Here is a 14,668-nt window from a genome sequence, read left to right as displayed (position 1 = left end):
GAGAGTTTTTAGAAAGAAAAAACCCTTTTTTTGTCAATCTCTTAAATGGTACTAAAGATGTTAATAAGGTCCTTTTGGGGAAAAGAAAAGAAGTTAGTTGAGATGGGCTAGAGCTGCTGTTGCTGAAGTCTGATCCGGTTTCCTAGAAAACAAAACAAGACAAACACACAAAAGGGGAGAGATAAAAAGAGCAAAGATGGAGCTTCAGTCTCTGTGTTGACTCTCACTTGCAACCTCACTGCTGAAGAAACACAGGCATGGCACATGGTTTTATCAGCAACTCTGAGATCTAGCAAACTTGTTCTACCATTGGTCTGTTTAGGGCATTGCTTTCAGCTCCCTCTTTCTGGTCACAGGCTTGCAAAATATACAGTCTTGGCTGGCTAAGCCAGACTCTTATTAGACAGAAATTAAAATAAGAGAGATAGGAAAGAGAAGAAACAAAATGGGGAAGGAAAAAGACACATTGGGGGAGGCAGGGTGGCAAAGTCTCACATCCCAGGTGGTATTCCAGATTTAACTGGAGGTGGTGATGTCATCTGGATCCCTCTCTAAAAGCCTAGTCAGATTAGGACATATTTCAGGATTAGGTAGAAATTTCTGGGATCCCAGAAGATGAAGACGGCAGGCAATGATGGTGAAGCTTGCTCGTTCCCTTTCTCTGCCTCAGGGTGCTGTTGCTCATGCTCCTGGATCTGCTGTTCCTGACTGGTAGGGGCTGCCACTTCTTCTCCAGGTTTGGGTTCTCCTGGTTGTCAGAGGTCTTGTCATTGTCTTGTCTCCAAGAGCTCTGCTGCTGTCTAGTTCCATGTTTAGCTTGTTGGTGGGACCTTTGCTAAATATCATGTCCAGTTTCTCGTGGAATGGATAAGTAGTCTATCTAGCACTGGACTTGCAGGTTCCTATCTTTGGTGTCCTGGTATGTTTGCTTTAAGTCTTAGCATTTCTGCTGGCATTGGGCTTCCAACCTCTAAATGCCATGCTTCCCAATTGAGCCTGTACCACCATCACCACCCCTTTCCATAGTGAGAGGAAGGCATAGTTGTTCTTAGCCCAGGGAGCATGCTGAGACATTACAGTCATTTCCATCAACTGAGAGGCTGGTTCATTCTCCATGCCTCATTCATTTAGTGAGCTCTGCGGATACTGCTGACAAGTGGGCAATTAGGGACAATTGTGATCATGTTTTTGCATCTAGTCCCATTAGTGACAGGACTGAGACCAAAAAATCATATTTAAGCTTCACTTCAGCACTGTGGTATTGTGCAGGTTGATATGGTGAGATACATTTTTTGCTTAGTGTAACTTATATTTGAAAACTAGCTTCGGGTGTTTCTGAGCCTCCTGTTAACAGTAGCTGTCTTATTAAAGAGTGACACCTTTGTGACACTGGCTTTATGGGAACAGATTGTAAATCAGTTTCCATCTGGCATTATTACTAGTTTAGTGATCTTGGGTATTGGGCTTCTGTACTACCAGTGTGCAAATGTCATTTTTCTGCAAAATGGGAAAGCTGGGAACTGCCAGCAGGAGGCTCAAGAAGTGTCAAATTGAATTTTAAAATTTGTTCCATACATCATTTATTATAGTGAAAAGCATTTCCTCATGTAATGTAAACTTTCAGAATGCATTGCAATGAAAACTGGTGTAGCTTTCCTTTTATAAGTTTTGATTTTTCTCAGATTAAAAATAAAAAAGATGATGGCACTTGTTACAAATAGGAATCATAGCACCTTTACTGCACTCCTTTTAAAAAAAAATTAAGTAAAATACCTTTTAAATGATTGACAGCACTAAGGTCTCAGTGTGTTTTCATCCTAGAAACAATGTGATCTTCACCAGCTTTCTGAGGCCTAAATTTTCAGAAGTGTCCACTGGTTTTAGATACCCAACTTGAGGCAAATAATATCTGTATTTTCAGAAATGCCTAGCAATGTTAGCTCATGTTAACTTCAGCTGGAGTTGTGGGAGCTCAGTACCTCTGAAAATCAGTCCCTAGGTATCTCAAGTTTAGCTCCCAAACTTAGTGGACACCGTCTCTGTCCTCCGGGTCCCTCATCTATAAAATTCCTACTTGTTGGATGTTATGATGTGTGTTTAATGTTTAAAGCACATTGAGATCCTGAGGTGGAAGATCTTTCAGAAATCTATTTTGTATTTTATTATTTTACTGGTCAATTCTTTTGGATTGAGCTGGGGATGGCAGTGGGATTTGATACTCTGGCTGAGCTTTAGAGCTAACACTGTTGGTGATGTGTGCTAGAAAAAAAGCAATCCAAGTGGAACTGAGAATAGTTTTAGAAACACAAAAATTCTTTATTTCCCAGTTCCTGCCTTGTTCCTAGGCAAGAGTTTCATGTTGTGTTGGTGACTCTTAAAAATAGTAGGGAGAGATGGGGATTAGGAGTAAAAATCAGCCCACAATGGTAGAGGTATGTCAACCATCCTAGAGCAGTTGAGAGAAGAGTTGGGGAGAGGTTCTTGTATGCTGATTTCTGTAGGAAGAATATATTTTTTCCAGAAGCTCAAGCATGTGTAACTGGTGAGACCTGAAAACTAGTGCCACTTCAACAGACATTCATTTTTATTTAACCTGGTTTCAATTTTCTTTCTAGAACGAGAATGTTGGGAACTATGTAATAAATGTAATATGATGAGACCAAAGCGATCCCATCACTGCAGTCGCTGTGGACACTGTGTTAGAAGGATGGATCACCACTGTCCGTGGTAAGACTGGATCCATTGATTCAATAAGTTCTTGCTCCACAGAAAATTTCCTTATTTACTGCTTGTTTAAATTGCAGTTTTTGATTGTTCAGGGTACTTTTACTACAGTACAATTTTATTGAAGCATTCTCTTTCTGACGGTAATACTTCATCATTAAAGGTATCTAGTGCAGGAGGGTAGATAGGATTTTCATTGTGATGTACCTGTGCCTGCAATCAAACATTGATAGTGAGAATTGTTTGCTATGTAACATGTAATCGTTATTGTTCTGTCATGCTGCTGTTTGCCAATGTGAGATGCTCCTGGAACTTTCACAAATTTTGATGAAAGAAATGTTTAATGTTGGGAAATGCAACTTTAAAAAACAAAATTGCTAGAGCCGAGCAGCTTCTTGACATATAAATCAGATATTCACAATTTAGTTTTGTGAGATGGTGAGATAATTTGCTTTCAACTGAACTGAAATATAAAAGCTTGTTTTGCATTTTCTCATGTTTGTGCTACAAATTAAAAGTTTAAAGCATCAGGGGATGACTTAAAAAAAAAAAAAAAAAAAGAAATAACCAAAACAGATGGAATATTTTGTGGTGGTAGTTAATTTGTTAGCTATCTATGGGCTTGCTCCAATTCTCATTAGAGTCAATGTATGGATTAGGCTGTGTCTTCACTAGAAACACTGCAGCACATCAATGTGGACACTCCTTATCCTATATTAACTATAATGAGTCTCCTATCACTGTAGTTAATCCACCTCCTCAAGAGGCAGTATTCTTCTGTCAACCTGACGCTGTCTGCGCTGGGAGTTATGTGAGCTTGACTACATTGCTTAATGTGTGGATTTTTTCACACCCCTTTGCAACATAGCTGGGTCAACCTAACTTTTTGGTGTAGACCTGGCCTTAGAAGCTTGTCTACACTAGAAAGTTTCTCTAACTATCGGTATAGTTAAAGCAGCAACCCCTCCTCCCACCTTCTATTGTTGATGCAGTTATACCAATAGAAAAGTACTTCTACCCAGGGGGGTAGCCATGGCCCACCCACTTACCATCCAGGCCCACCCAAATGGCGCCCGGACCCTGCTGGCGGGTGGAGCGGGGCAAGCCCCTGTGCCTCAACCCCATTTCCCTGGCAGGAGCACACAGGGACTGCAGGAAGAAGGGGTGGGGAGGACCCCCACTTGTCCTGGCCCAGGGCCCACAAAACCATAATCCCCATACAGGGAGGTGGCCCCCCCGTTATTGCTCGCCCACCCAAAAGCGGGGTCCATCCAGTTTTCCTAGCCTAGCTACACCACTGCTTCTACCACTATAACTTCTATCTGGTTTGGGAAGTAAGATAAGCTATATCGGTATACGGCACCTTTTATACCAGTATAACTCTATCTATACTAGGCTTTATACCAGTATAATTAAAAAGCAAATCACACTCCTAACTGATGTATTTATACGAGTAAAACTTTTGTAGCATAGACTAGGCCTAGATTGCTGAAAGGGTTAATTAGGAAAGTTGAAATATCTGAACTGTCAGGATTATTTGAAACCGTTTTGATAAGGAAGTTGGGAGATACTCTTGTTTTGTTGGGTGTCACGCCTTCTCCTTCCTCCAACCCTTCTCTTGCATATTTGAGATTTTGTTTTTGCCTGTCAGTGGACTGCTCCCTAATCCAGCATTTATCAATATGTATAGTATTTGCATTCCCAATTTTCCACTTTCTGAATTGAATTTATGTAAATTTATATAGGACAAAAGTCCATTTTGTATCACTTTAGATTGTAATCTGTGTTAGTAAGTGGAGAAAAACATGAATTGCTGTGACATTTTTGCAGGCTGTTTTATAATTTTGAAATGTTTTTAAAATCGCAACGCCTTTGGTGTTTAAGGCAAAAAGAGGTTTTTTCATTCTGAGTCTCTTCAGAAGAAGCATATACCATTCTACATGATCAGTATATGTGGAAACCTGAAATATGAACATAATCAACTAATACAATTCTGTACTTTGAGAAACAACCAAGACTTTTTTTTTTTTTTTTTTAAATATTGTTTTAATGCTCTCAGATCAGGATCAGGGCCCCCTTGTGCTAGGTGCTGTACAAACAGAAAGATAAACATGTTTCCTGCCCTGAAGAGCTTACCATTAAATTTGTATTTTAACAAAGAGAAATTCCAGTCTTGCACTCTATGCACCAAATTAAAATGCAGGCAAATTTTAAACTACAAGCAGGGTTGTCATTGCTTTAATAGAGAAGCCACATCATTCTGTAGAATGGATGCTGTGGGTATTCACTTGTTGTTGCATATGGCCTATACATTACTGTATCTAGCAGTGCATTTGTAAATAAGTTAAGTTGTTTTGTCTTTGGTACTCATCATGCCTAACTATAACATTTAAAAAGCCTTGTATATTTGCTTTGTTTTGCTGCAGGATTAACAATTGTGTTGGTGAAGACAATCATTGGCTGTTTCTGCAGCTATGTTTCTACACTCAGCTTCTTAGTTCCTATACATTGATACTTGATTTCTGCCACTACTATTATTTTCTACCTCTGAAAAAAGTTAACTGGGTAAGAATCTTATCCTTACATAAAATATGGATAATATTTACTATTGCAATTGTAATGCAAATTATTCTGAAATCTAAAAGCCCAAAAATTTCTGTTTTATATACACGTTAATAAATACTAGAGTAGGGAGAATCAAGGCTGATATTTACAAATGAGCAAATATTCTCCTGGTAAGTAAAGGAATAACCATTGTGAAGAGGAGCAGATTGTCTCCTAGATACAAACAAGATTTTAGTTGTTATGGAAGCCTTGTAAAACAGGGACAAAAACAATTAGACTTCTTTAAAAGTGATCTGCAAATGTTAGATTTTTTTTCCCTAAGTAACTTCTGAGTTTGTTGAAATGCCTCTCCTACACTTGCTATGTGGGGAGTCCATGCATAAGATAATTTACTTAATATGTACCTTTTCCGTCCAAAGTACCTGTCATGAAAACTTAAAATTTTATCTTATTTTGTATCCTAAATGGTAAAACATAAGAATATTAAACTTTCTGAAAGCGGCACAGTACCAGAAAAGAATGGGACTTACCTTTATAAGCATCTTGTATACTTCCATGTTGATCTATGGTGATGTGATGTCCTTAGTGAAGTACATGCAGAGGTGAAGCATCAGATAGCAGCTGGCAAATATGGGGAGCGGTACTCTTTGGACATGCAAGAAGGGGTAAAATGTGCTAAGCGTAAGTTATTAACATGTTGAAATGCCCCTCTTATTGCTGGGGACATTCAGTACTTTCTACTGAAATATGTTGTTTTTTTGCAGATCACTTTGAAAATATTTTGCCTTATTTATAATATAATTGTGGGTGTTCTCTCAAAATAGATTTTCAGTCTTAAACTAAATTAATCAAATTGGATTTTCTGTCACAGACATGAATACACTTGTTTAAGTTCAAATGCTTTAAAATTCTTAAGGTTTCAGTGATTATATGGAGCTAGTTACTTGTCTCCTCTGCTCATATAGCCTTGTTTCTGGATAGTAGATGCTTTTCTAAATGAATAAAATGAATAAAACACATTCCCTAAACTGCAGAATGCTTAGAGAATATCTTCAGTTTTACTGGGTCACTTCGTTATCTGTAAAATGGGTTTAATGTATAGCTATCTGACACAGGTGTTGTGGGGGCCTCAGCTGGAGTAAATTGCTGTAGTTCCATTGAAGTCAAAAGAGCTCTGACAACTTACACCAGCTGTGGATCTGCCCCTATATTTAAGAATGTTGTTAATAAATTATTGAAGGGTGCTTTAACATAACACTTATTTTATATTACAAAAGCAAATGCAGTTATAATCAGTACACCAGTCTGCTATACCAATTAAATGCATACTCACTTAAGGCCTCATACATACAGAATTCCCATTGACTTCAGAGAGAGTGCTGTATAATCATATGAACTGCAGAATTGACCCTTACAATGTAGTAAAGTGAATTTCTTTTCCTAGAGTAAAATCTTTGAATGGTGCAAACAATTTACTCTTGACATGTATCTGACAATGTATTTTAATTGTTTTGAGTATATCCTCCATATATATATATATATATATATATATAGGACCCCTTTAAATGCTGTCAACAAAATATTTTAATTTAATTATTTAATTTCCATTAAGTAATTGCAGTCTACTTAGTTGATGTACTCAGATCTTGGATTTGCTTTTTAAAGGAAAACTATTTGTTTTTTGGGGGGTGAGGCAGGGTAATGGGAAATTACGTAAATTTTGCCATGTTCAGGCCTCCCAACAATGACAGTATAACTTTTAAGAATTATCTGTCTTAAAATGAGCAGATCTCTCTTTTTATTTTAGTTTTCTAAGAATTATATTATCAAATACATGTGTACTTCAGTATATTAAATGTATTAATAAATTCCAATCTGTTTTTTCTGCACATGAATGGAAAGGTGTTTATCCTTAATATTTATGCATCTATATACAGTCAATGTGGCAGACTAGAAGGCAGACATATATAGACAGACTATACAATAATCATAGTCTAGTTTCATGTGATTGCCTAAATAACACATCCAGATCCCACGTTTAGGGTCTTAAATCATCACAGAGCCTCAAAAAAGCATGTTTTTACTCACCTGTGTGACGAATAAAGTGCCCAGATGTGGAATCAGGATATTTGTCAGGCACGTACTTTTTTTAAAATTGAGTCCCTGGTACCCTATGTTGTGTCATATGGTACAAAGAAGTAAACAAATTGACATTTTCTATACATTTGTTTAATAGAGACTGCAGGTGTCGCCTGTTACTAATTGTTTCAGATTTGCTTTCAGAAGGCTAGTATTGAGCGGATAGTCTTTAGCTCTTTTTTGTTTTTCATCTGCAGGATTGGTGGCTGAAATTAAAGAAAGGAAAAATAAATATAATTTGTTTGGGAATCCAGCCAATATTTCAGCTTGGAAGATTACATCAGAGTCTCATTTGGTTGATTTCTGATTGTTGGGGCCCTACCAAATTCATGGTCCATTTTGGTCAATTTCACGGTGAATGGATTTTAAAATTTATAAATTTCATGATTTCAGATATTAAAATCTGAAATTTCACAGGGCTGTAACTGTAGTGATCCTGACCCAACTCTGAAGGCAGCAGCGCAGAAGAAAGGGTGGCATGCTATGGTATTGTCACCCTTACTTCTGCGCTGCTGCAGGTGGGGCGCTGCCTTCAGAGCTGGGCACCTGGCCTGCAGCCACCACTCTCTGGCTACCCAGCTCTGAAGGCAGCGCAGAAGTAAGGGTGACAATACTGAGACCCCCCCCACACATACACACACACAATAACCTTGAGACACCCCCCCAACCTTCTTTTGGGTAGGGAGCCCCATTTTGAGAAACGCTGGTCTCCCCATTAAATCTGTAGAGAATAGGCTGGTTAAAAGTACACAAAAGACCAGATTTCGTGGGGGAGACGAGATTTCACAGTCCGTGACGCATTTTTCATGGCTGTGAATTTGGTAAGGCCCTACTGATAGTGTTGCTGAGGATTTCAGGTCACATAAGTGTGCCACATAATCATACATCCATCCCTTTGGGCCCCAGAAGAACAGGAACATCAAGAGGACTTGTTCACAGTTAGTTAGGAATTTAAGCAAACCACTTGCAAAATTATTTTAATCTTCCCACACAATTAACCTTGAAACGCCATAGCAATCCAGAGACCTGAGTGCATTCTACCTTTCTCATTAGTGCCACTCTTTGTGGAAATTCTGGCTTTAATCAAGAGGTTTCATTTCCTTAATCTGTAAGGGCATGTATTTACCATGAAATCCAAACACTGGATACATTTTTAAAAATTGGCCATCTGGAATTAGAGTTTTCTCCTGGCTCATTAAGAATACTTGTGAAATTTTTGGCTGCATGCCTTCACTTTGTTTTATTTTTATTCTTTGGTATACATGGTACAAAAACATAAGATTGGGATGAAAATAAAGCTGTTTTAATAGTATAGAAGAACACAATACTATGTAGTATTTTGTTAGTATAATATGAAAATACGTTCAGTGTGTACCGGAGCACTTTGTATATATTATACCAGCCTCACTATATTTTTAAATTTTGTGTCCAATGCATAACTTTTGTTTTTATTTTTATGATTTTAGAAACCAAACCAAAAACAGATTTCACTTAAGTTTATTAAACTGGGCAATAGTTGGAAAATAGTTCAAGAAGCCACCTACTTGAATAGAAATATGAAATTGCAGTATGACACCACCAAAGTCACCTCTAAGTACACAGTCAGTTTATTACGTAGCTTATTGGCTCTTTGTAGCCTGAGTGGTGTCTGAATGATAGATTGCAATTATTGCTTCTGTTTGTCCAGTAGGAGGAGTACTATTACTGCTGAAACTGAAGAAGAACTGAATGTAGGAAAGAAATGAAAACAGTGTTGACTTGTATGCAAGACCCTTGCAGGAAGCATCATGTAATTCAAATAAGACAGTGATCAAATTTCTCAGCTAGCTCTGATGATTTGCAAAAGATACAAGGCTCTGATCTTCCTAGTTTTGTATTTTCTTTAAATTATCTAATTTAATAAATCCATGATCTCTGGGAAAGATTTCAACCCCCAAAGTAGCAAGAAGAGAGGAATGAAAACCATCCTTCTTAGTAAATGCTTTCCAGGTTGACTTGTACTGGAGAAAAATATTTTTGTCTTAAAAGCCTCTCCTGCTGTTACTTCTCCTTGTCTCCTCCACTCCACCTCCTGCAGTGTTTAATGGTTCTAGAGTAGAGTATAGTAGTGGTGTAGCAGGATTTGCCTGACATTTCAGCTTTCCAAGGTATAGCCTCCAAAGGGGAAAAATGGAAGACATCGTTTACATAAAAGACAAATATTTTTTAGAAGTAAAAGACAAGATTCATGAGTCACATGTATGAGAAGGAGCATTGTTTTGTGGTTAGAAAGAAGTAATGGGCATTTGGAGACCTGGATTCTATTCCCAGGTCTGCAACTGACTTCCTGTGTGATCTTAAGCAACTCTGTGGAGAATTATTATGTGGCAAGCGGCAGTGTAAATCTACAGCAGGGGTCGGCAACCTTTCAGAAGTGGTGTGCTGAGTCTTCATTTATTCACTCTAATTTCAGGTTTCGCGTGCCAGTAATACATTTTAACGTTTAAGGTCTCTTTCTGTAAGTCTATAATATATAACTAAACTATTGTTGTATGTAAAGTAAATAAGGTTTTTAAAATGTTTAAGAAGCTTCATTTAAAATTAAATTTAAAACTCAGAGCCACCCGGACTGGTGGCCAGGACCCAGGCAGTGTGAGTGCCACTGAAAATCAGCTCGCATGCCGCCCTCAGCACGCGTGCCGCAGGTTGCCTGCCCCTGATCTACAGCATGCTAGGATGCCACACACTAACAGACCATGTGGATCCTGCAGCCATGCACTGAAAGTTCCCTAGGGCACTTTTATCTACTCCACTTTGAAATTAGAGTACGGTCAGTGTGCACTATGGAATTTTTAGTGCATGGTAAGCAGGGTCTATATGGCCAGTTAGTGTGTGATACATTAGTGAGCTGTAGATTACACCCCAGCTTGCTGTGCACTAACTCTCCATCACACAAGCCCTCAGTGTGACTTAGTGAATAGAGCAGTGGACTGGGACTCAGGAGACTTGGTTTCCTTTCCTGACTGCCACTGGCCTGCTGGGCGGACTTGGGCAAGTCACTGCACATCTTTGTGCCTCGGTTTCTCCATCTGTAAAATGTGGATAATGATACTGACATCTTTTGTAAAGTGCCTTGGGATCCACTGATGGGAAAAGCACAACTTAAGAGCAAGGTATTTATTATCTGATCTGTCTAGGCCTCAGTTTTCCCCATCCATAAAAAGGACATGACATTACTTCACAGGGGATTTGAAAAGGAAAGGGTTGTGAGGCAGTTCATTAATGTTTCTAAGAGCAAAGTATAAAAATACATTAAAACTGAAGCCAGTAAGTTTAAATCATGTTTAAGCTTCCAAACAGATGGGATGTCAAATAACTGTTTCAATAAAAATCCCTTTAATAGGATAACTAACATATCTACTTTCGTTAATTGTTTATTCTAAGACTATGCCACACTATTTTGGAAAATGAGATGTGAAATTCTGCCCTGAGTGTTCTAGGAAAGTGATTGTTTTAGGGTCATAATAAGAATTTACAGGATGTAAGAGTTCTGAACCCTTCCCCCCAGTATAATTGTAAGCACTATATAGGAATCCTGAATAACCTAGGAAAGAAGATAAAATATGCTATAACAGAAAATAGTGTTTTGGGGAAAGGATACATTGAAAGGCTGCTGTCTGGTTAAAAGTAAAACAGGTATATTTACCGGTATATCATTTGTGTTTTCATTTTTATGCTAAGCGACAAATTATATTACTCTTTGGTAAACTTTTTTTTTTAATTCGAGATATCTGGTTTGTTTATCTGACTGTCTGTGGTTTTGTTCTCTATTCTATCCTATCTTCTTCTATCCAGGTTATTATATTGAGCTCATCACCATGATATCTGAGAGACTTCCAGAATTGAAAATAAACAAGCAGACTAACAGTGTCATGTGAGGTTTCCTCTTCATCCCTCCCCCAGAGGGAAAAGTCATGTGTATGTGTTTTACTTTCTTTTGTTGGCATATTAATTTTTATACATATTATGTGTTAACAGGAAAGTGAGATCAAAGAAGTGAGATTCCAGTTTGATTGTAAATTTGTCAGGCTTGTTCTCATTCTAAGTACCTATGTGAGTAAATCTCAGAGCCTGAGGCCAGTTCTTCTGAAAGCTCTGTCTCCCACAGATGATACTGAAAGTACGAGTGGAGTAGTTGAGGGTAGTCATGATCCCCAAAGGACAAAGTTGTCTTTTTAGGAATCCTCAACCCACAGCATGTAAAGCCTTAAAGATAAGGACTTAAACTTGTGAAGGGCAGTGGCCAAATAAGTGTGCAGACAAGACAAGAATTAAAAATCTTTTGGATAAGTGGCTGCAACTTTATTGAACCTTTAACTTTGAAAAGATATCTCCTACAGGCAGCTTGTCTTGGCAACAGCTGCTTTGAACTGTCACCAGCTTTCCCTCCATTGCTCAAAGTCATGAGCATCATAGCCTTGCCTATGTCTATCAAACCTGCATTTTTCTAAGACGTGATCTATGGCTATGCAGTCAACCCACTGCATGTAGCAACCACCAGGACTTGTGTTAGTGCACAGGCCTTATTCCAAATCCAAAGCTGATGCAGAATTTGCACAAAAAAGGCATTATCCCAACCCCTGATCTCAGTAGGGTTAGGAGCACTATCTACCTGATCCAATCCCCATTCATTTTTATCTCTATAAAGGGGAATCTGATCCATGCTGATAGGGCCAACTTACAAGTTGTAACCGTAAAAATCATCAACAAGTTAAGTATACTGTGCAACTGTAAGGATTTGCCAATAGCAGGTTCTCATACAATTGCTTTCAAATTGCGAGGTACTGCATCCCCAGGAGCTATGACTGTAGCACCCTGCCTTATCACAGTTAACAAGATGGAGTAATGAGAAATAGATACCCCATGGAAACAATAATTCTCATAGAAATAGAGGGTAGGGTTGTGTGAAAGGCAGAGTAAAAAGAGGCCGGCTTCTCACCCATGCTGACCTTTCATGGGTGACCTTTGGTTGCTTGCCATTTAACCCCAGTGCCAAAACCACCCTGACCCTGTAAACTTGTCTGGACATTAAGAGGCCATCCTGTTTGTAATCTTAGTGTGGTGATCTGTAGGAAGCTAATGAAGTAAACAGCCTTGCTAACCAGTGTTGTTGTGGAGGCGTGTTCCGGTGTTCTGCATCTCTTGAGTTATTTTTAGAGTTGATATTTTGAAGTTGGAATAAATTGCACTGCAGTAATCTGGTTGGGAGATAATGAATATGTGTATGATTGAAGCCAAGTCATCATCTACAAGGATGGGACACTGTCTCCTAGCCAATCAAAGATGTTAGAATTCATTTGCTGCAGATGCAGCTGAGACTCCAATTCTAAACCATAGAGTCAAAACAGCACCCCCAAACTGCAAAATGTTTTCACAATATACAGATGTCAGTATTTGACTAGTGTAGACAACATTGTGGTAGCCAGCCTTGTGTGTGTGTGTGTGTGTGTGTGTGTGTGTGTGTGTGTGTGTGTCTACCAGCATAATCTCCGTCTTGCTACTGTTTAACTTCATCCAGTTTTTCCTCATCCATGTGCTGATCTTGCTCAGATGCTGGGATAATTGGGAGACTATGAAGATATGGTAGGCTGTGAATGACAGAATTGTGTTCAGTGGATATTGTTGCCAGTTGAAATCTTACAAATCTTACAATCTCCAAACACCTGCATGTAAATATTGATTAGATCAAAGGAGAGATTATAGCTCTGTGCTTCTTCAAGGCAAGGGTTTGATAGCAGAAGCACAGTTGCCAATCATTAACTCTGAGTACAGCCCTTGAGGAAGGATTGTGTGTGCGCGTTTTCCTGGACCCCTGCTGCCACTTTAAGGTGGGATAAAAGTGTTCTCTGGTAGATTGTACTTAATGCCACATAGAGGTCCAAGAGTATGAGTGATTCCATAGGTAAAGCAGAAACATAGTTTCTGTTTTTGTTTCTGTTCCTAATCCCAGTTTGAAATCTGAATGAGAAAGATCTAGTTATTGCCTGTAGACAGATGTTTGGAGTCAGCTTTTAGCTAGCTTTGGCACAAACTTTTAGTCAGGGAAGAGCTATTTGATACTAGGTGGTGCAAGATCCGGTGCATCAGGGAACATTTCTTTTTAGGGATTGACAGACTAGAGTATGTTCGATTTGTTGCTGCTGCTGCTGCTGGCAGTCTCGGTCAAAAGGGTTTCTGTTGCTCATGACTCCCCATCTAAGAGGGGCAAGACAAGGGTCTAATTTGCAGGTCTCTCTCAGTATACCTAGGACTTCCTTTCCCCGATTCAGCCCAGGCTCACTACAGGAACTGGCCATATCCTTGAAATTGTCTGTTGGGTCTGGCTAGCCTCCTTCCCCAGGCTCAAGGAGCCTTTCCAGATGTGGATGATCTTGGAAAAGAAGGATGAAAACTGTTTTGCAGTGAATGAGGCTGGAATCTGCTGTGGATTTCAAGCATCCTTGTTTGAAGCTGTTCACCACCGTGAATGGTTCTTTTCAGAATGTCTTTGGCAACTGTTATTAAGATAGAGAAGGAAGATCTCTTGGCATGTAATACACTTCAGCATAAGCCTGCAGAAATTTGATCCGTCAGTCTTTCAGCCCAAGTTTCTTGCCACTGCTTCCCAAGTTTGTCCATATTTTTGCACAAGGAATCCAAGAACTATAGGCGTCTGTGTGGGTGATGGGGATTAACAGGCTTTTGGGGAGCCACTGTGTTAATGATGTGATCATGATTTACAAGCTATGCAACTCCATGATCTATTTGTGAAGTATTGTCCTTGAGCATGCTATGGAATGTGATGTGATAAGTGAGCCTTTGGGGCCAAATTGTGGTTGCATGGCACTCATGTTGCATAGAGGCAGGGAGAGTCCTGATCACTGCTTGAATGAGGTGAAGATCTGTCCAAAATGGATTAGACTTTATTGTAACCGGTATTGATTGATTTAATTTTTGAGTAGCTTTTGACTGGCAACTTTATAATCTTGGCTAGTTTTGTTTGGGAAAATTGCTAATTCATGCTTACTGCAAAGGAATAATAAAATAAATTGGGGGAACCTATGTATCTAAAATCCTAACTACATTATTAATACTTTAGGTTATTTAAACTGAATTTTAAAGTGTAGACTTTTTTTTCCCTTTATGTTGTTAATTTTCTGTTTCCGGTAGGGCAGAGAAAATAAACTGTTATTTTTACTGTTAAAGCCAGATTTGCAAAGGG

The 14,668-nt window shown here is 38.8% G+C and overlaps 1 protein-coding gene across 1 annotated transcript in view; it reads left to right on the top strand.

Moving 5' to 3' along the window:
* Positions 1–14,668, top strand: part of ZDHHC21 (zinc finger DHHC-type containing 21) — a 50,328-nt gene that overhangs the window by 3,826 nt on the left and 31,834 nt on the right. Inside the window, exons 3-4 of the mRNA XM_024211091.1 lie at positions 2,616–2,727; positions 5,151–5,289. Of these exons, the coding sequence (XP_024066859.1) occupies positions 2,616–2,727; positions 5,151–5,289 (251 nt within the window). The remainder of the gene's footprint in view (positions 1–2,615; positions 2,728–5,150; positions 5,290–14,668) is intronic.

Source organism: Terrapene carolina, unplaced genomic scaffold, assembly GCF_002925995.2.
Source record: "Terrapene carolina triunguis isolate 2854851 unplaced genomic scaffold, T_m_triunguis-2.0 Scaffold113, whole genome shotgun sequence".
NCBI lineage: Eukaryota > Metazoa > Chordata > Testudines > Emydidae > Terrapene > Terrapene triunguis.
This window is presented reverse-complemented; position numbering and strand designations above follow the sequence as displayed.